The 22,182-nt window shown below is 44.3% G+C and overlaps 1 protein-coding gene across 4 annotated transcripts in view; it reads right to left on the bottom strand.

Annotated features, from left to right (window-relative positions):
* LOC124272820 (serine/threonine-protein kinase PLK1-like) overlaps positions 1-22,182 on the bottom strand; it is a 56,312-nt gene that overhangs the window by 5,858 nt on the left and 28,272 nt on the right. For all 4 annotated transcript variants that reach the window (XM_046708043.1, XM_046708040.1, XM_046708041.1 and 1 more), the window contains exons 4-10: positions 11,613-11,729; positions 4,872-5,089; positions 4,557-4,652; positions 3,929-4,204; positions 1,747-1,867; positions 734-878; positions 532-606 (exon numbers count right to left, since the gene is read on the bottom strand). In XM_046708043.1, the coding sequence (XP_046563999.1) occupies positions 532-606; positions 734-878; positions 1,747-1,867; positions 3,929-4,204; positions 4,557-4,652; positions 4,872-5,089; positions 11,613-11,729 (1,048 nt within the window). The remainder of the gene's footprint in view (positions 1-531; positions 607-733; positions 879-1,746; positions 1,868-3,928; positions 4,205-4,556; positions 4,653-4,871; positions 5,090-11,612; positions 11,730-22,182) is intronic.

Below are 22,182 nucleotides of genomic sequence, written 5' to 3'. Positions count from 1 at the left end.
ACGGTGTCTCCGTTGTTAACGTAGCAATATTTCAACATTCCAGATGCCTGTGAAAAGGTCGAGTTTTGACCACAGATTGGTGTTGTGAGTGACCACATCGTACTTCGGGTACAGTGACACACACTCCATCAGGTCACCGATCTTGACCGCCCGATCCATCTTGTCGAATCTGACAACGATTGGTAACCCCAAGGGCCGTTTAATGAGGGGGAACCGTGTACAGTAGACATATCAGGTGGGCCCCCACAGCAAGACTACCACTGTGATGCCCGTGCACAACGAAACCACACTGTACCCATACGCCACAGAGTAACGAGTGAGTTTAGTTTTACGCCGCTTTTAGCAATATTCCAGCAATATAACGGCAGCCCCCAGAGTCCACGAAGAAGGTATTACTGTCGAGTATCCAGTTTACTGTTTAAGGTTTAAATTGTTTAGGTTTAAAGAATAGACTAAGAAGTTGAAACAGTATTTGTATATAGTCAACTTTTTGCTTTTGTTAATTATGCTACAGATGCTTTACGCGACTACCTTTTGGCATGTGTTCCAGACAGGTGTTGATGACGTCAAGCAGAGTGACTGCAGAACGGGGATTGGGGGACGGAGCTGAAACAGACAGTGTGACTTAATATAGGCACAATTTAATGTTGTATTTATTGTGTTTTAGCGGTTTCATTAGTACTGTAATGTTTTGTTTATTACATGGGCACGTGTTTGTTATGGTGGTATTCACCTCGGTGTTGCGGCGGCGAATCTGAGCGGTCCATGGAAATGACGTCAACAATTACTTCCTTCACTGACGTCTTCACTGCGGGACTAGCCTCAGTCACCATGTGTTGGTCGCGACTCGCAGTCAGTGGCTGGCGGTCGTAACACACCTGATACAGGAACAACTCATTGTTATTTATCACATTTTCAACAAATTCTAAAAAATAGGAGAAAAAAAGCCAAACCCTTGATAAAATTTCTAATTAGCTTGGACAAGATCAGATTGATTGTTATGTATCAAATTTTCAAAAACTTCTAAAACAATACATAGTGGTATTGAGAAGCCTGGAGATGTGCACTGGGTCTGTAAACAAAACAGTGTAAGTAAATGCCAGGTAGGTAGTGTTATGTCACCCCCTCGGGTGACTAATGTTGCGATGAGCTGTGGGTACACTATCCTCGGACTGTACAAATTAACTCCGTTACAGTACTTAACTTAATTAAATCAAATAAACTTCAATTTGTTTTTTTAACCTTTCTTAAATTTCTGACCGGTCCACGAGACGAGAGGCCTTGCATCATGAAATGCCAAACAATGATATTTACACAGAACACATACACGCCAGTTATTTGCCCGAGATTTAGAAAATGCGTTAATTGTACAAATAGACTGCTACGTGAGAGTGCTGAAGGTTTGTTTGGGACTGGAACTACAGGCGGGCCGAGTACTGGAGATCTGGACCCCTTGTTTGCAGTCGGCACAGCCAGGGACAGACGATATCGTGTTTTGTCCAGTCCCAACACGTAAGGTATTGCGTGGGGGCTACTCACAATGGAGCGGGGGGCTATACTCTGCCCCTATCTATTTGTTCTAACCTTTGCACATGCACTATAAATATGCCAACAGCAGGTCAGACCCATTGATCTAAATAAGCTCAAAGAAACATTATGTCATGAGGAATGTTGCAGCAAGACCCCAAGGTTGGGGCATCTGTATTTAGAAGTTGATAACGCTGTTGAATTATCGGGGATACTTGCCTCGCTTTCCTTATCGGGGATGATTGTTTCTGACGTTCCCTTCAGTTGGATCTGACTCAAGGCATTGCCAAGTTTACCCATGGCATCGTTCTTGGTATCGGGAACTGCATAGGACAGTGGTCTGAAAACAGATTACGTCTGGTCAGAAACAAACAGATTGCATCAGGGCAAGGACGAGTCTATGGAAATAGCACTGGAGTGTCAACTTCACCTTCATACAACTCTTGGTTATTTACAAATAGTCTAGGTCTGGCAACTTACAGCGAATTAGAGTGATGCGACTCACCACCACTACTCAAGACATCTAGCAAGACATTATTACTGGACCCTGACCAACAAAACGTTCGTAGCGCTACGACATTCGTAAGCCAATGAAAAACTATAGAGTTACGACAGCTCGTAACGTTACGAACGCTTACAGTGTTACTAAAGCACATCAGTACAAATACATTCCATGTACAGTGTACTGGAAACAAAAGGGAACCACCAAACTATTTACACGTACAATTATTTCATTGTTCATAAATCACTGTTTACATAATGGTGATACAGTAGTTTCATCGGTTTGAGCAGCCAAACAAAATGAGAATCCGGGGCACTGTCGCCTTGACAGATGTGAAGCACATATTCCACATCAAACAGTCTGGGGTCAGATGGGGTTCCTCTTTCCCACACATCTTAATGCAAAGAAAGATGCACAACAGATTCTGGCAGACTGCACAATAGCCACACAGCCCCGATATTGCGGGCACAATAGAGGACCCTAATCGGGCAGGCTGGCCCTGTTGGGACGCAGTGAACCTTAGCCCTCTTATCCGTGTATGCATTGGTCAGGTCATGCAGCCTTGTCCCCATGTCACGCCTGTCGTTCTTATTTATCATGGGAAAATGTAGCTGAAGATTCGTTCTATTGGAAATCTTTCCCTTGGCTAAATCCAGGCTTTGTGTTCTCCATGCTTATCATTGGGTACAATTTTAATGAAATGGTTCGAGGCAAGAGAGTGTCCCTAAATGATGTGACATTTGCAAACACAAAGAGTGTCCATACTTTTGGATCTTAAAAAGACCATAGTTGAAATTAATGATATGGGAGATGGTCAGCAGTGTCACTTCGGCTTAAATATTTAATGATAAAAATAATAATGGATATTTCACATTTCAAAATCAGGTCCTTTAACAAACACTAACAGCACCTACCACACAACTCCTATGAGCTCGCTCACATGGCGTTGTGACATATGGGTATTAAAATGGATATTAATTTATCATTATGATCTTGTTTGTTGTAGGGTCTGCGTCTGGGAGCTCACGTGCCAATAATACATGGCTAGCTCATGTTTTCTCAGGGCAACCACGTACTGTATTAAGGTCAGTGTGTACTAATTAACTACGTTATCGACTAGCGTGTCCGGCCCAGTCAGAGCAGTATGTAAATCTGATCAAGAAGTGATATGACAGCACTATAAATCAATGCATTCATTACACCTGACATCCCAGTGTCTCGGCGCCTCTACAGGCCTGTGTCAGTTCTCCCCAACAAACACTGCCCACTGTCAATATTTGATACAAGTCATCACACATCCATGCTGGTGTATATCACTTCCTGCTACAATAGTAATGCATTACAGATATCCACTCCTACTTCGGTCTACCGCAGTTAACTGAACAAGCAACTGTGATTCTTCAGCAAATGTTACCAAAACATAACAATCTCATTTCTGTAAAGGCGAACTTGAAGTAAGGACATCCTGCTCTGGTTATTGCCATCTTCTTGGGTCGTATGGGCGGTGGGGTAGCGTAGCGGTTAAAGCGTTGGCTCGTCACGCCGAAGACCCGGGTTCGATTCCCCACATGGGCACAATGTGTTAAGCCCATTTCTGGTGTCCCCCGCCGTGATATTGCTGGAATATTGCTAAAAGCGGCGTAAAACTAACTCCGTCAGTCAGTCTTGGGTCGTATAAGAATTTCTCTGCTATCCCAAGTTCGTTTTTGCACTTCTAGTGGTATATTTAATACTTCCCTTACGGGGATAAACACTGGGTCATTAATACCCTACACTTCTGACTTCGCTATAACAGGAGCTGACTTTTGAACTTGGTAAATAACCAAGTAGAAGTTCTTTTATGCCTAAATAAAAAGCAAGATCCCTAGGTACGCTACCCATGTTAGGGTAAATGCCCACCTATTGAACTTCGTGTATACTGGGAACTTTGGCACGGTAGAGCAGGCGGATGGCGAAAGGTTACGAGGCATGTAGCCACAGGTGAAGTATTCATCCGCCAACAGGTCGTCCAGTGTGGGGCGCTTGGCGGGGTCGGGCGACAGACACTTGCGGATTAGGTTTTTGGCCGAGTTGGAAAGACTGCTGGGTAGTGTGTACGAATTCTCTGTGATCCTCAGGTACGTCTCCTTCAACGTGGACGTCTCGAACGGAGGTCTCCCCACCAGCAAAGCATACCTGCGTCATACACAACAGAGGTTAACTGAGAGCCTATTGCCAGACAAACCTGCTGCATATACAGCTAAATGTAGGCTGATAAAACAACAAATCACATACTCAACCCCCATTATATTAACCATAACGTATCTTGGACAAAACGTAGGCTGATACAGCAGCATATCACATACTTTATCCCCTTCATATTAACCATATTAAACGTATTCTGGAATTCTGTTTAAATGAACATATTGTTAACTATCCCCAAGTTAACGGGATGTCATTAACACAAAAAATCATGTGAGATATCCAATATCAGCATATTTAATGCATAGTATGGTCTAGGGTATGAATAAGTAAGTGGTATGCATACATTATACATCCAACTGCCCATATATCGGCTTCAAAACTGTGGCCTTTCTTCTGGAGGACCTCGGGAGCAATGTAGTTGGGCGTGCCGCACACCGTCCTGCACAAAAAGTACATTGATGTGTAAAAATATTGAAGCATCTGAATTGGCATTTTACGAAGAAAATGTAATACCAAACACAACATGGTACATATGTTATGAAGTCAGGAAAAGAAGAAACATCAAGTTCAGTACAATTGTACAGGGTGACAATTGTCCTGTCATGGGCTTTAGAATGAGGGACCGGAAGTGACGTTCTAAGATTCATTTGATACGTACATTTTCTTTTCCCCGGCAAAGTCAATCCTAGTAGCCAGACCAAAGTCGGCTATCTTGAGTTCCATGCTCTCGTTAAGTAGCATATTGCCCAGCTTCAGATCACGGTGGATGATATTCTTGTCATGGATGTACGTGGCACCCTCAACTATGTGCTTCAAATAATATCGCACTTCCGGTTCTGTCAGTGTCTTCCTATGTTTGAGCACGTGCACCAGCGACTGAGGAACATAAATGCAGATACACGATAAATACACAGAACAAATAATAGTGCATTTTACAGAACGCTAAAACTCCATGCTGATGTATGCTGGAACTATTATCATATCATAACAGAATCAATATGTATTCTATTCTCATCCTCTGCTCTGTTAAGCGTATACAATTCAATGCCTGTAAGGCACCGGAAGGTAACAGTCACCAGTACCAACTCATGCCGATAACCCGCCGATATTTCCGGTTGGTATTCGCCTATATTCACCTAACAGTCACCTGGCAGCAGTAACACCACAAGTAACGTGTTTCGGTGGACAGCCCTAGAACCACTGTCACCCACTTTATTTAGTGTTAACTGTTTGTTTTGAAATAAGTTATAACCAAGCATTGTGTTTCGTCAAACAATTAATTCATTTATGGTCTTATAACACATGGAGCATTCACGACCCCTCGGAGGTGTGTTTGTGTTTTGTGAGCGTGTGTGACTGTCTTCAAACATTTTACACAATTGGAGATTACAACCCCAGGTCTTCGCCGTGACAAGCACACAGGTGGACCACCTTACTGCTTCCTTAACCAGACAGTCTGGTGTCAAGGGCAACTAGCGCGATCGCGGTTAACTCTGAAGACATGATAAGGCTGGTGGGAAATGTTAGGTTTTGACTGCGAGTAGAACACCGGTCTCTGATGTAGGTATTGCCTGCTATGTCATAGGCCACGAGTAAAGGTCACATTCGGTGCAGGTGCTCGTTTGACCTCTCAGTGACCCTACAAACCCCACCCTCTGTGCAATGTTACGAAACGTGACCTCTGCCCTCATGTTGGTAGGTAGAGACTGTTGCTGGGTGTTTTTATGTCAGAGGGAGGACTCAAGCTGTCCCTGTCATCCACACAACAGGAACATGTTGGCCGATGAACATTTCCAGTGTTAAAAACACGATCTTCCTTTAGCATCGGTTTCTTAGAAACAAACGAGAAACGACCTTTTCATCATGTTCGTTTCATGTTTGTTGAGAAGAGCCGTGCAAGTTGTGGTATGGTTTAGGACAGATGTTTGTTGGGAAGGGCCGTGCAAGTTGTGGTATGGTTTAGGACAGATGTTTGCTGGTCTAACCCTTCATTGACACACAGTTTAATACGTGTGGACATCACACTCCACTATGCATCTGCGCTTCGAAAATATTTTATCCAAAATTTCAATCCCCATTTCTGTAAAAGATCTGAACTCAAACAGAAAAGGATGGCATAAAACCAAACGACGAGCTAGCAAACAACAACTGCCCCAGTGACGCCTTTAGCAGCGTCTTGCTGTCAGCTCGGAGCGGGGTTTGTGGCACGATCAAGAGGAACTATTTGCTCATGTTTGCGGAAGAAGACAAGATGGGCTTTGTTCCGGCAGAAACAGCAAGTTTGCTCACTGATTCCTGGAATTCCTTCGCCGTAGACAATCTGACCTTACGACTTGGACCACAAGAGAAGACGGGGCTGTAGATGGACACCTCAAGGTTAGAGGGGGAGGAGTCCAAATGGCTTAAATAGTTTTGCTCAAAACACAAACTTGAGTTACAGAAGCAGGATTATGCGAGAATTAGTTGGGCCTTTTGTCTACAACAGATGGTCTCTGTGAGCAGGTGGCACAGACCGGCATCAACCCTGTCTCTGTGTAGCCCGTCACATACAGCAGCATACTGCCTGCCCTGCGTCGTTATTGAAAAGTATGTTTTTCTTATGAAACCAGCTCTATTAAACAGCATCAAGAAAAACTTATAGAATGGATAAGTGAGTGAGTGAGTGAGAGTGATTTTAGTTTAACACCGCTTTTAGCAATATTCCAGCAATATCACGGCAGGGGACACCAGAAATGGGCTTCACACATTGTACCCATGTGGGGAATTGAACCCAGTTCTTCGACGTGATGAGCGAACGCTTTAACCACTAGGCTACCCACCACCCTAGGATGGATAAGTATTGTATAATAATATAATAAAAGACTTCAGACTTCATATGTTAATCAATATACTTCATGATATACTTGTTAAGACGACAATGTTCGGTTCGCTAAACACGCTAGGATTGGGCCATATTGTGTGCCGGTTACTAAACGATGTAAGAATATATATACAAGTGTTTTGGTGTAAGTGAATTCCCGGGACTACAATACTGGTATTGAAATGTAATGAGTCACATCCGTGAGAATTTCCGTATATCTACCCTTAATAAACCCAGTCCCTTTCCCACAGAGTATAATGGTATCTGCCAATAGACGCGGCCCCCGTATACCTACCCACCACACCGACATACGAGCACGGAGGAAATAATAACTTTCTGATGAGTCATGACGTAATTATCCACACGCCTGTAAAAGAGGTGATAAAACCTATCATACACATATTTGTTGGCAGATAATATCTCACAAAATTGCAGAAAATTCCGTCACGCTATAAAAACAGTATCACGTTGTCTAAAAATAGACATTATTCAATGCAACGGCTTTCATTCAGCGTCTCGGCTTTGTCTCCGGTCACGTGACCCACAAAATAACCCACTGGGGACAAACTCCCATCTATAAGGCAACTGTCATTCATTGCATTCCAAACATTCACAGTGTGTTGTTTTAATTCACCCGAGGTTCCTTTAACTGTATCCAGGCTACATATGGCCGCCTCGGGCCATATCCTGTGGTACTTAATATACATTACTGGTTAATCGTCACCGTTCCCGAAAACACATGACACGTGACCTCGCCTGTACATGACGATTGGTACACGTTGTTCACAGGGTAGCGTGGGACGCCTGCACCAACGACGACCAACCGTTAGGTACTGATATAGGTAGTATTACATATGATTCGGTTTTTTGATGTACCGGGTTATGCAGTAAATGCAATTCGTATTGAGGCCACTGACAATAGAACTGCTGAAGTCATAAAACTGACACGTTTTTCCTTCCTGCTAGCCTTGTCGGCAGTAATCAGTATAAAAGTCAGTGTTAAGACATTTGTACACGTATACTACTCAACAAAGTTAAAGAACATCCCAGTTTCTACATGACTATAGTTAATGTCATGACTGTTAACTAAAGCCATATCAATGAATCAATCAGGTGTTCATAAAACCCCTTGAGTAGTAAATATGGTTCAAGGAGTACTTCCATCTCAGGTGTTCAGTAGAATATATACAGGTTTTCTGGAGGGGTTTTGGGCGTTCAGTAGAATATAAACAGGTTTTCTGGAGGGGTGTTGGGTGTTCAGTAGAATATGAACAGGTTTTCTGGAGGAGTGTTAGGTGTTCTACTTGAGGCATGTTGGGCAGAATATTGTGTGGGGTGGAGCTGTAAATGGTTGGATGCAACGGTTTGTTTGTTGGCAATATTCCAGGTATATAACGGGTGGACCAGGCAATCCAGTGATTGCTACTGTGAGCATCGATCCACGGCGCAGTGGTACTATGATGAAAGACGCCCACCTAGACTAACGTTTAGTCCCTCAATACATATAATGTTGATAGTAACAAATATACCCATTTAAATTGAAAAGGAGCCCCAGTGAGACCAGAGATTCAGATTCCTGAACCTGAGGAAATCTAGACTTGCTTCATTTAGGGCTTTAGCATTGCAGGGAGGGCTAAGCATTGGGGAAAAAAGTATGGTTCAGGTACTGTGGGACAGACTAACACCTACCGAGCATGGTCACCTGAGCCATTGCATTGCCCCTTACGACCAGCAAAGTTTGCTAAGGCTATTCTATCCAGGAATGTGGCGGTGCGGTAGCCTAGTGGTTAAAGCGTTCGCTCGTCACGACGAAGTCCCGGGTTCGATTCCCCACTTGTACAATGTGTGAAGCCCATTTCTGGTGTCCCCCCGCCGTGATATTGCTGGAATATTGCTAAAGGGGTCGTTAAGCCATACACACTCACTCACTCACTCACTATCCAGGAATGGCGACGGAGTTGAAGAGGTATACAAGGATGTGATACGATAGTTGAGGTCGGGTATCGTATCGAAACATTCCGATGGACATACATGTATTAATATTTGAACTATTGGACTTTACTCTTTTCGGTAGATACACATTTTAAAATGAGACAACTTCACTACAAAATACTGTGGTCTCGAGAAACATCAGAGTGAGATAGGAAGATGGGTGATTTGGTTGTAAACAAATACACGAGAAAATACTTGCTGGTAACAAACTACCTTTTTAAAACACATAAACTGGCATGTCATTAAAACGTGTCCTATATCAAGCGGGTTTTCGCGTTACCCCGATATTTGCAGAGCCTGGATGAGGGAGACTGTTGGGCTTACTGTGTTGTGATAATGTTTCGAACAACAACAGTCCAGGAAATAAACCTTAACATCAGCCGCCTACCCTGATTGAATGATAGACGCTCATTCAGTATGCAACTGACGCTAATGTGCTACCCCGGGTGGTGCCAGTCACGAAAAGTCTCGAGGCTGGGAACTTCGCGGCTCGGGTGAGCGCACAAGTCAACGATGTTGCAGACAAAGCTGCGCCGCATCCTCTGACTGGGCCTGAGTGGGGTAAGGGAGACCGGGGGCGGGGGCCGGGGGCGCAGTCAGCTGATAACAGCCCTGGGAGTACCAGGGCATGTCGAGCTCAGCGAGTTGAGCGGGTACCCCATACATCCTTTATATTCCCTAAACGCTGGAATGAGGGGTATAATACAAAAAGTCGTACTTGTAACTGCCCGAGTGCGCAAGATAAACCTCTCAATTGGTGCAAAATTAAACAACAAAAGTGGATGTAGCAAATTTTCACCTGGGTTGCTGGGAAACGTTAACTTCCCATGCAGACGAATGGTTTGTCGAGGCTTGTTGAGCAACAGGGAGGGCATTGTTGGGATTTGGTGTATGACATTTGTTGACTAAATGAGGCAGGTGTTGTGGTATACTGTGAGAGATTTGTAGACTATATGGTGAAACCTACACATGGACAGAGTAGAAATTGGGAGCCCCGAACAAGTTGGGTGGGGTAAGGGTGGAGAGAGGGGCGGACACTAGACCGCCAAAGGCATGTTGTTCCCGGGGTCACTGCACGACTGTGTTTACACATGCAGATAGCGGTAGTAAATGATACCAAGCCACAGCGGCCATTCACAGTCGGGTATTGTATTGGAAGTAAATTACACTCTGACACATGTGTCTCTATTAATTATTTTGGTGTTGAGGTACTAGACTTCCAGCATGTTTCCAGTCAGGTCGTTCACATCAACTGATAAAAACAACGTGACCCGAGCGTCTGGGGACTGGAGCCGAGATTCGCTGAAGAAAGTACGTTGCACGTTGAATAAACGTGCATATTGTATCATCGATAGTGCAGTCATCGACATTTGCAAGGTTGTTTACCATTTCCATCTGAAAATTTGTCGTCTGCTCCCAACACGTGCCGTATTTAAACGCCATCATGCAATGTTGACACTTCTTCAGGTCAAAATTGCTGATGACGCAAATGCAGGTAGACAAGGGTCGGATAAAGCCAGTTTAAAAGCCACCGCGGGAGCCCAGTCATTACAGCGCTGCTAGAAGTTGTGTTCTGATGGCTTAGACGCATCCCCCTACCCCGTGCACAAAACTCGTGCTGTTTGCAGCTGAGCAAACCATGTGATCCCGCGTGTAGCTTGCCCGAAACATTACACCTCCTATGTGTTTGCTAAACCGGGGCAGGGCGGCACGACGCAAACACACAGACGGATGCAGGGGCCATTACGTAAGGAAATCTCAGATACCTGTTTCCTTAAACAATACACGAAGATTTCCCCCCTCAAATCAACCCAATATTAACCACGCCAAGTCCTACAGAGCGGAGCTTATGGTTGTCCGATCCCTGATCATCCATTCGCCAGGTCACGCGACAAACGTTCACGCTGCTGACGTAGCGAGATCTGAGAAATCCACGCGAGATCTTTCTTTAAAGCAGTGTCATGGGTTCGCTCACATCCGACGTGGAAGTGCCAGTATGTACTGACAATAGCCGGATCTATCTACATAAACACCGAGAGCTTGAGCTAAATGACGGAAGCGTGCCTCTGGACGCAATGGTTACCATGGAACCAAATGTTGTAGAATCAGGGTTATACGTCAATCCGGGAACTTGGTGTGATAATTTCCCCATTGAACCTCCAAATTCTCCAACACATGAGTCTAGTTATGCAGCTAATTCCCACGAGGGTGACATGACCTTCAGGCTGCCCAACACACGTGGAGGAAGAACGTCTTAGAAACGTCGTTATCTACGCCGCCATTGACGGCAATGAGTTACTTGTGACGTCCTGTTTTGCAGGTATTTCGATCGATTTGGGTATACATGTGATCTGATCGATCATTGGGTACGTTGTGTCCCACCGGTTTTCATTTACTGATGGGAAATGGTTGGCAGATCATAAGATCAAAACAGTCGAATCGCCATTCAGGTGGCTGTAACAATGAACCATCTGGCAGGTGGCGGAGATATGTCGGAAGTCTGTATATTGAAACTGTTTGATGTTACGCGTTCATTGAGAATCTCACCTTCCTACTGCAGTTCTCCAAAATGATGTATACGTTCTCGTTATCCTCGAAGTAGCTGTGGAACTCCACCACATGCTTGTGTTTCAGGTCCTTCTGGAGCTCCACCTCGCGGACGATCTGGAAACAGAGGCAGACAATAACACGGTGCTCACACCAGACCATAACACACCACTATATCATACATAAATATCAACATTTACATTATGTGCCTACAAGTTAAATCATTGTTACCACTGTAGCTAGGTGACTGGACCCAGAACACGTGGCAGCATATGCCAGATGTGTTTGGGAGGTTTTGTGGCGTCAAGCCAGTTTGTGGACACATTATGACCTGGAATAACTCCAGATGGGAGGTAATACCAGGGCTGCCCGACCAGATCGTATAAACATCCGATGGGCCACATATTCTACTTTCAGCAAGCCAGTCCCCAATATCACCGATGAATATTGTTTGAGTCATAAATAAGAAACGTGTAATATCAAACCATATGATTCATTGTTGAGTAACTGGATGAGAAAGCGACATGGAATAACTAATGTGTTCTGGGGAGTATCACTTTCTCATTCTATAACTCGGTTTTCTATGATAAATCTGGAATATCTAGTTAATGTCATCAACCATTAACATATTCCATGGCAAAGTTGTGATAAAATGACAACCCAAGTATCCGTTTACCGAATGACCGAATAAATAATGACATTCTTCATTCTAACGATGCGATAGTAATTAAACATTTATTCGACATTCACGAACCGTTGTTGATAAAAGATCGTAATTACTTCCATTTTACAAGAAGGCTATTAATTAGACATTGTTTCCGGAATAACCCTGAGATGATTACTAGGCCCAGTGCCGTTGACATTATTTATTTATCAGTGCAATCGTCATAAAAACAGACAGAACGATACTGACACTAAACACAAACATTCAGCGTCAGAATTGGGGGAGGAGGACTCACACTTTCGATGTCCGCCATCACAGTTAAACAACTGCTATTTTGAATCAACCAGGAATCTCTTAAATGTCTTTATTGATACAGCTTTTGTCTGATCCATAACTAAATCATAAACCTGTTTCCTGTTGGATCGAATACCTGCGAATGTCCCTACGCTAATCCTGTTTCAATGTGACCTTCAATCTACACATGCACATGTGTCGCCCCAATATCTCACACAATAATCTGTGGCTGTGGACAGCCTTGACCTTTGTGGGACCGAGGCTACCAGACACCAATGTGGTTGGCCACATGCAGCCCTAACATGCATCTAACACTGCCACACAACCAAGGGCAGATACCTGGAGCAAACCCACCAGACACTGGCGCAACATAAACAAATACACGAATTGCTGGTGTTGGGACAAGGTCTCACAGTCTTGTATCAGATTCACTGTGTTTGTCCACGCAATATGACGGCTCAACAGGGGGTGATCTTGGTCGCCAAACAAACAACGAAATGAAGACATTAAATACTGCCCCATACCGCCAACAGAGGCTGCTGGGAATAAAACTGGCATTTCGACATAGTATCATACTGTTGGTTGACTTAGCGATCGATCTGGCGTTCACGGAGAGGTGAGACAAAGACAATACGGAGACTTGTTGGGGATTGTAATCCAGTCACTGTTCTCGAGACGATTGTTTATTGTTGTTATTTGTCTGTATGAATGGTCAAAGGCAGCCGACAAACGAATGTTTACTGGGTGGAAAACATGGTCATAAACTTGTCAAGTATGTATCGAAAATCTCCATAGGTATTGGAGTGACCTTGCCCGTAAATCCATTATTCCTATGCGTAGACACAAAACATTGAATATAACGCCTAAGTGACTACAAATAATTCCTTTGTCAGATTTTATGACAAATTTAACAAATATGCTATCTTTTCGCGCACAACACAGAACGTTTTGGTTGGTGTAGCAGCGAGATAGCCCATGCTATATCACACAATGCCCCCACTATAATGTACATTCACTTCAAGTCGTGGGACTTTTACCTCCCGACGAATGCATTAATGGCTTCCATTAGTGTGGTCACACGCCACTTGCAACATTGACGACGACTGCCTGAAGCAGTGTTCACGTTACAGATGATGCAGTCACTATAGCATCTTTTGACATGGTCACAAAACATGACTTGTTGAAAAGGCAACAAATGAAATATGTTGACAGTGAATGTACAACACGTGTTGCACACATCAGCAGGCACCTGGGATCAGTGTATTTTATAAGTATTATTATTTGGCTCGCCATGATTCGTCGTGGAATCGCAGAAAAAGGTATGGCGATGAAATGCGTATCGTCATGTGCACAGCGGATCCAGACCAACATTCCGTTGCATCAGCCCAAACTGCCCCGTTACCGGATACCATTAACATGGCAGTGTCCACATATCGGAACCAGGGGTAAAGCATGTGTCTTTAAGGGGTTATCCTGCCTAATATCCCTAGCCTGTCGCTGCAGAGAGATTTGTGAGCATACTTCAATCTGCTTGTATATCAACCGGGGGACAACGGCGTGTTGGCCAGAGGTCAGATCAGGTGACCCCTTCGGACCACCAAGGTCAAATCGTTAAAGGGGGACATTCACACCTGAAGGGTTAACGTAAATCTGCCACAGTAGATTACCGTCCCCAACATGTATCTAGGCCCCTTCTGACCACCATGGCCCGACAAGCATCTGACGCCAGTCCAGTGTCGATGAGTCACACATTATTCATTTAAATATTTCACAGTTCACACGGAAAAAAAGAAACATTACCCCAGTAACACCGATACATACAAATGCACAGATGGCAAACTGCTGATGTTTGTAGGTCATTAAAACGTATGTTCTATTGAGACAACGAAAAACATGAGTCGTATATTTCCCTGGCTTACTACACACGGCTTAAAGCGCACCGTTTGACTTCCGCTATCGTGTTCAAAGTTAAGAGTATTTCCCCAAAATGAGGTTACATTGATAAAGTTATCAGTCTGGTACTCAGCAGTGCAGATGGTACGATAGCTGTACAGTAGTGTACGTGAGCTTAGTTTCCGACTTTAAACTGGGAGGAATGTGCCCTTAGCAACAGGTGCGTGGTGCTGGATGCCAGTGACTTGGACAGCACCGTCTTCATAGTCTCCTACAATTGGTTTATATATGCAGTAACTACGCCCTACCATGCTTAATCCGAACTTATTGTAGTATAATAAAGGCATTTCAGTGAGAACATGCGAATACGTTTAATGCTAAACGAAGGTGCTAAAATACGAAACAAAGCAGTCAATATGAAAACCCGGAATGCTTTTAGCATGAGAGGAAAGTAATAGAGAGGATCGCAGCTGGTTCGAAGATTATGGGAAAACACATCATGACGGCGTTCACGGCGGATGGGATACTTCTGCGCATGACAAGCTTGTCCAGGGAGATGTGGCATGTCTTCATTTGGCTGTTTCTTATTTTTGGTTTGTTTAAGGAAACACAAACGTGGTTAAAACTTATACAATCAAGAACATTTTCCTCGCGGGCCTTTCCTTTCAAAACAAAACTTTTAAACGTTGTTGAGGGGAAGTGGCGCTTTCAAAGAGACACGTTTCGCAGCTGAATTTCTTCATTTCTGAAACACTTCAATGGTTATACTACCAGGGGACAACCTACTAAAATATATATGTGCAGTTGTTATTGTCGCACGTATGCCACATACGTTTGAAATAATATCCGTCAAGAAACTCACTCTGGGCTTACAGCACACGCGCGTCTCCTGCCTACTTACATCAAGGATCTTAAAAACTCGAACTGCTCATAACGGATATTTCATTCATATTCAATCTTTTCTGAAGCAGAATGTGTGTGGGCACTATAAGGCCTGTACCCGGTGTATAGACAAGCTGGATGTCACGGCGCCCTTGCTACTGTTGACTGAAGCCAGGTTCCTTAACGGCGTCTGAATAAGGACTGGTACGTTTTTGTCGATATATGTGACGATGATAGGATACAGTGGCGTTCCCTGTTGACACAGACGTCGGATCTGAGAACACTCGTTACTGTCGACATGGTGTTCTCCCACGACATTGGGTACAAGTTGAGACCCACGTGACACGGATGTACTTTAACAAGGGTGTCTATGCATCTTACACACTACTTGATCAGATATTGAAAGACTCTGGTCAGACGCGGGCATGAGAACGGCGTAAGAAGGAGACGTGTTGAACATATTAAAACATCCCGCACAACAGGCAGCATGGAAATTGGCTGCCTCCATTTTTTTCGTAAAACATTACATCCAATCGCTAGTGATCGCGTTCACCTAATATTTACTCTGAGGGCAATAAGTACCAAACGCCTGACACGAGAAACATATGGGGTCGTAACAAAATGCGTATGAGATGTGATATTACTGATGCAGATAAAAACATGTTTCATTTGTATCAGCCCGTCTTTGTAGGCTACATCGGCTGTGTTGTTTGTGTGGTCGAGTGGTGTCACAGTTAACATTGTATGACGCCGTTTCTTTGTGGTAGTGACATTTACATGATGCGGTCCATTGTGTACCGCCAATACTAACACACTCAGTTTCTCGTTACTATGACCAGACCGATTGTTACGCTTGACCTTTGAAAGGCTGGTTAGCGTCTGCGACAGTTTGTGCTGCACGCCGGTTGAAACTCGGCTTCGTAGTCGTCAAACGATTGTGCAGAAGGATATGATGTACTTCTCAACTTTGGGGATAATTGCATTTGTCACATATATGTAAAATACACACTCGACATGTATTTTGACATATGTTGTTCAAGATAAAAATAGATATCACGAATGGAGCAGTAACATTCCAAATATTCTTTGAAAGTATGCAACCTTCTTGAGTCATGTAGATTGGAACTGGTCTATCCAGAACCCAAACTCAACTCTAAAATAGAATACATCACTGTCCATTGATAAAATATATTCTAAATGTTCTCGGTAGGAACGCGATACGCTGTGTGCAGATGTTTGACCTTGGTCGGGTAGCTCTACAGTCCACTCAGACCACGTGTTGGGGAGACACATGTTACAGGTAACGTCAATAGCATCCCCAGTGTGATTGCCTTTTAAGTGAAATCATGTCAAGGAACTTGGCCTCCATAAACATGCAACAGCCAAGGTCACTGATCGCCATGTCGGGGTGAGTGAGTGAGTTGAGTTTTACGCCACACTCAGCAATATTCCAGCTGTCTGTAAACAATCGCGTCTGGACCAGACAATCTAGAGATTAACATATCAGGAGCATCGAACTATTGGGATACGATGACATGTGTCAACCAAGTCAGCGAGCCTGACCACCCGATCCCGTTAATCGGTTCTTGCGACAAGCATGGGTTACTGGAGATCAATTCTAACCTGGATCTTCACGGGTGCCATGTATGGGTCCAGCGTGAACACATAATAGAATGTATATACAGCAAGTGTATCAAACTAATTTAATTACCAATTTACCATGTACACATTTTGTATTATTATATATTTTGTTACTTTAATTCGCAACTCGCACAATGTGTAGAAATGTTCTCCGCAAGCGCTGGGCGACATATTAACGCACGTGCCATACACATTAACATCTTATTTCTTTAGTCATGTTATAAATTCTACATAATATAATCAGCAGCAAATTTCATCTCCGCACGGAATACACACTGCTATTTGAATGGCCGAGTCTGCGGCAGTGTGGGTAGGCGACCTGACTGAGTGCAACATATGGACGCTATAAGGCGAGTAACGATCCCTGGCACAGACAGCTGCTCCAGAAAGTTAAATTTGAATATTTTGGTTAGCGATTACAACAGATGTTTGAAAGCAGAATTAGCTGGCTAAATATACATCCCGTTATATTGGGTATATCGCAGAACTGTCGCAAGTTATCACTCTGTGTATATCTTCCACATGTACTGAATAAATATTGGTTTACAAGACCTTGCATATTCATTGCTTGTAAGGTGGAGCTGACAGCTTATTTTACACAAAAATAAGAGAGTTGCGTATACAGAGGTTTACCGTTATAGCGCCATTGAGCGAATTCAGTAATATATTAGTATAATACAATAACTTGACACTGGAATTAGAAGCTGAAGTTTTGTCAATGTTCACAAACACATCTGCAGGGAGACGATCTTTCACTGACCTCCGAGATTTCTTCTAGCTTAGACAACTTTTACTTTTGGAAAGTGTCAGATTGTAGCATGGACGAGCGTTCTTTCTGTTAAATATATGTTCTCTTTGTACAAACATGGCAAACACCGGTACGAGGACAATTTCTAGTGTTGTGTATTTTAACACGGAGTGTCGTGTTTCATCAGCTGTAAATATAGCTTCCACATTGTTGACAAGGTGATTAGCTCGTCAACACTTGGAGAAGTCAGGTCCCAGTCCTCGCCTGGTCAGGCGTGACACCAGATGGGAATGACCATTGGACGCACGGAATGACCATTGTACGTACGCCCTGACCACTGAACGCACGCACTGACTAGCCATTGTTCGTACGAACTCACGTACCGACTACTAAACGTACGGACAGACCACTCACTAATCGTGCGAACTGACCAATCTTTTTACAGTCTGGTCACTTGGCCTGACCATGCAGCGTGTGGACTGGCGATGGAGCGCAAGAAAGGACCACTGTGTCCTTGGGCTAACTACAGGACATACGGACCAAGTACTTTCTGATCGGACACACAGAACTCGGTGTATAGAGAGTTATAGGAACCGTAATAGGTGAACTAGTCTGTCTCACAGTCCCTGAACCACATTAATTTCCCTACTGCCAAGCCCTCTCTGCAGTGCTAAAGCCCTAAATAAAGCAAGTCTAGATTTCCTCATCTGGTCTCCCTAGGGCTCCTTTTCAATATAAATGGGCTTGTTTGTTACTATCAAAATCATATATATTCAGAGACTAAGCCTTAGTCTACAGGTGAACGTGCAGTCGTTCTCTTGTGAACACCTGTTCGGACCCACGTCAGGGATGGCTCTCGTAGATAACAATGTACAAATCAAGTGACTGTCTAGATAATGTAGCATACAGTGACGTCTGGAACAGACATGACAAGCAGAAGTACTTCAGAGCCTGATGTTGATGTATTAGCTAATCTGCTGGCTTCTGAATGCATACTTGCTGCCCTCCAAGATGGCCCCGGGTCATACATGGTGACAATGACATGAACCTTCACGTGTGAGCCTAACGCTGTACGAACTGATGCTATTTCCTATTGAGACAACGGCATTCTTCGCCCACATGGGGGCTGATAGATATAATCTCCACTTCAACTACTGCGTTACTGTAACAACTATGTAGATAAACACAGCTTACAAATACAGATCCACCCCCACTTCTGCTCCTTCTACCTGGTGATTACTTCTGCCACCCCGGTTATCAGAGTGGTCCGTGAGTATAGAGGGAGTTGGTCACAGATGTTCAACCAACCCGCACCCGAAAACCTCGTTAATTTGCTTCATTCACTAGCGGTATAAGTCCCAAACAATGACTCATCGTTCAGTGAGCTGTCACAATGACAACCACTTTCTATGAAAGATGCAGTCGCTCCTAGAAACTGTCGCTAGTCCATCAAAGGCTATCAATGACCGACTTAGACACGACTGGGTTCACTCGGAGCATCATCTATTCATTCTAACATGGCGGCGTAACCTCCTGATTAGCTGTTCGTGTCCACGGCGTGGGTATTCACGCAATATGATGGCCGTCTTCCCCACAAAGCGGGTTACGACATGTGTCATGTTTTGTGTTGACATGGGGATTACAGGCAGATATGTAACTAGAACATTCAACACAATCGATGATGTCGTCAGCCCGAACTCACTTTAAAGAAAGGAAAAGGAGCACACCGAAATACATTGAATATTTGGTGGAATTACGACCACGTCATCCCCGGAGATGTTTCTGGACGTCGAGGATGACGCTGTTCATCCCCATCCCTGTCTCCGTCACACGTTTCTGTCACGTCGCATGAAACTCGCGTTCCTACGACGTCCACGTCAACAACATGCCACTTCGTTCTATCAGGACAACCTTCTTCAAATGGTCCTTATTAAATAGCTGATGATTCCTATATATTTGTAGATGAAGTCCAGATACATGAGTGAGTGAGTATGGTTTTACGCCGCTTTTACAATATCCCTGCAACGTGACAGCGGGATACACTGCGAGAAATGGGTTCAGCTAAATCATAAAAGATCGAGACACTGGTACCTTGTGAAGGGGCTCGACAGAGATGCGTCTTGACCAGCATCAACAGTTTCTTTTCAGAGAATCTTGACCGACTAATGTCTCTTGACCGAAAGGCAAGGCGACACGACTGGTCAATGGCTGACATGCCGACAAATCCAGACTCAACACCCCTCATACATTATGTCCCCACTTACACTCAGGTTCCTTTATCCCCGATATGACATTACACCTGCCTTTCATCAAACACTCGATCCCGCTAAATATCAACACAAACCGCTTAACCGGTGGACATGGAACGAAAGCAAACACCGTGCAAAACGATTACCTCCCCTTTAGACCTCTTCAGTTGGAGAGGTCTAAATTAACGCCATAAAGATATATTGTGTTACTGTATAGGGGTGGGAGGAGGAAGGGAGGAGGTATTCTTCCCACACAAGCCATGGCTGGACCATGTAAACGCTGTCCAGGTACACACAGCACATGACCAGCTTAATGGCGATCTGTTCTCACTGGAAGTAAACACATACGGTTTATCGTGAGGCACGTATCGTCTACTCGAAATGTGTGGGGCGGTCATCCCCCGGGCACGAGCTGTTTGTGCTTGTCGTAAGCCGGAGTTTGCCGAGGATCCGATGACCACCGAAGTAGCCCCGATCACAGACTACTGGACTGGAGGGGCAGGACATCCGGGTCTGCTGGACAATGAGTTGGTCCTTCATGTGGCCACAACACACATACGTAAAGGAGGTCCCACGGGGGGCGGACTGAACTAACATTTGATAAAGCTAAAGATCCAATTTGGTCTCCATTATTCCAGTGGACAACCCAATTACGGTGGAAACAGAACTTGCATTTGGTGTGTTATCTGTGTGTTTGGTGTGTTATCTGTGTGCCGGACACGTCCTGGAGCCACTGCGGCCGGGGCGGAAGCTGACACAGCAAAGAATTTGAGCATCAAACCCTGCTCACTTTGTGCGTCTCACTACCGCCGTGATTACAAATAACCCCAGTTCACCCCAGGAAGCGTGGGTAGTACAAGTCGCGAATATGATAGACCATAAATCAGATAGTTGACATCATCTATGGACATCAATAAGAATATGAACGAGGTGTTACGGTTCCCTAGGCCCCGAAGATCCGGTTTTGAACTGGGCTTCAGGAATCCATGTTGGTTGTGAGAGTCGACTAACAGGATAGGGTTATCAGGCTCGCTGATGTCTATGACGTGTGGCATTGTGTCCAATCGGCATATATCGGTGCTCGCTATGTCAATCACTCGTTTGTTAATAATGGAGTCTGACTAGTCATACCACCGTCACATAGCTGGAATAGTGCTGAGTGTCAAACAACAAGCAATCAATCAACAATCAATGCAATGTCCCACCGCTCCCATACAAATCAGACATGCCCCGGAGTTATCTCCCCGTGCAGACAGCGCCTCACCGCCCTCAAGACAGATGGGCCCCAGCCCCGAAGTCGTTCAGTTATCTCCACCTGCAGACAGCCGCTGGAAGATAGCCCTGATGTATGTGGGCGATACAATCAGCATGAGGCTTCCATATATACTTCGTCAGATACATGCCAGTAGCTCATCAAGGCATATATCTTAATCCAACCACCTTCGCAAACCAGTCACGGTTCAGTTATCAAAGCAGTTGTACTTTTGGCCTCATACGTGGGCTAGGAGTGGCCAGAGCTAGATGCAGACGACAATAGTCGCCATCTTGTCCAGTGAAAGGCTCGGAATCACGATGGGTAAGGGTGAAGGAAGAAGCACCCACTCCCTTAACGTGAAATAACGCTGGCCGCTGAGGCAGGTAATCTACCTAGTGATATGTAGCGTCCCTCTCAAGGGTGACATACAAAAGACTCTGAACGCTCAAGCCGCTGTAGTTGTCCAGTCAGGGGCCAGTCTTTATTGCCTTCACTCTCAATACTTCCTCTGGGCGTGTTCTCTTCCGTTTCACACAAACACCTGTCGCTGAATGAAACAAACCCCGTGAATAAATCCATAAAAATCTGTCTGTTGAATGATATCAATTGCCATTATGCATGGAAGGAAATGAGACCTTTGGCAAACCTACTGAACAAGACACTGACAAGTATTATTGCCCCTCTCCTCTCCTCAAGGTAACCAACCTGAAAACTCTTCCAGTCATGGGGAAGATACGTATTAGCAGTCCTGTTACAGAAAGCAAAGCCTTTAGTTGTAAGATTATGTTAAATGATACACTGTCTGTTGTACAAAGAAGGTGATGGTACTTAGGATCAATAAACGTTTGGGCTTCGTTCAATGCAGTGCATGAGAGCAAAAATGATGGTGAATCCCGAGGGCAGTTTGTTTATGGTCGTAGTGAATTGCAATCAGGAATATGCCA

This window comes from Haliotis rubra, unplaced genomic scaffold (assembly GCF_003918875.1).
Source record: "Haliotis rubra isolate DU_JTF1 unplaced genomic scaffold, ASM391887v1 Scf173, whole genome shotgun sequence".
Classification (NCBI taxonomy): domain Eukaryota; kingdom Metazoa; phylum Mollusca; class Gastropoda; order Lepetellida; family Haliotidae; genus Haliotis; species Haliotis rubra.
This window is presented reverse-complemented; position numbering and strand designations above follow the sequence as displayed.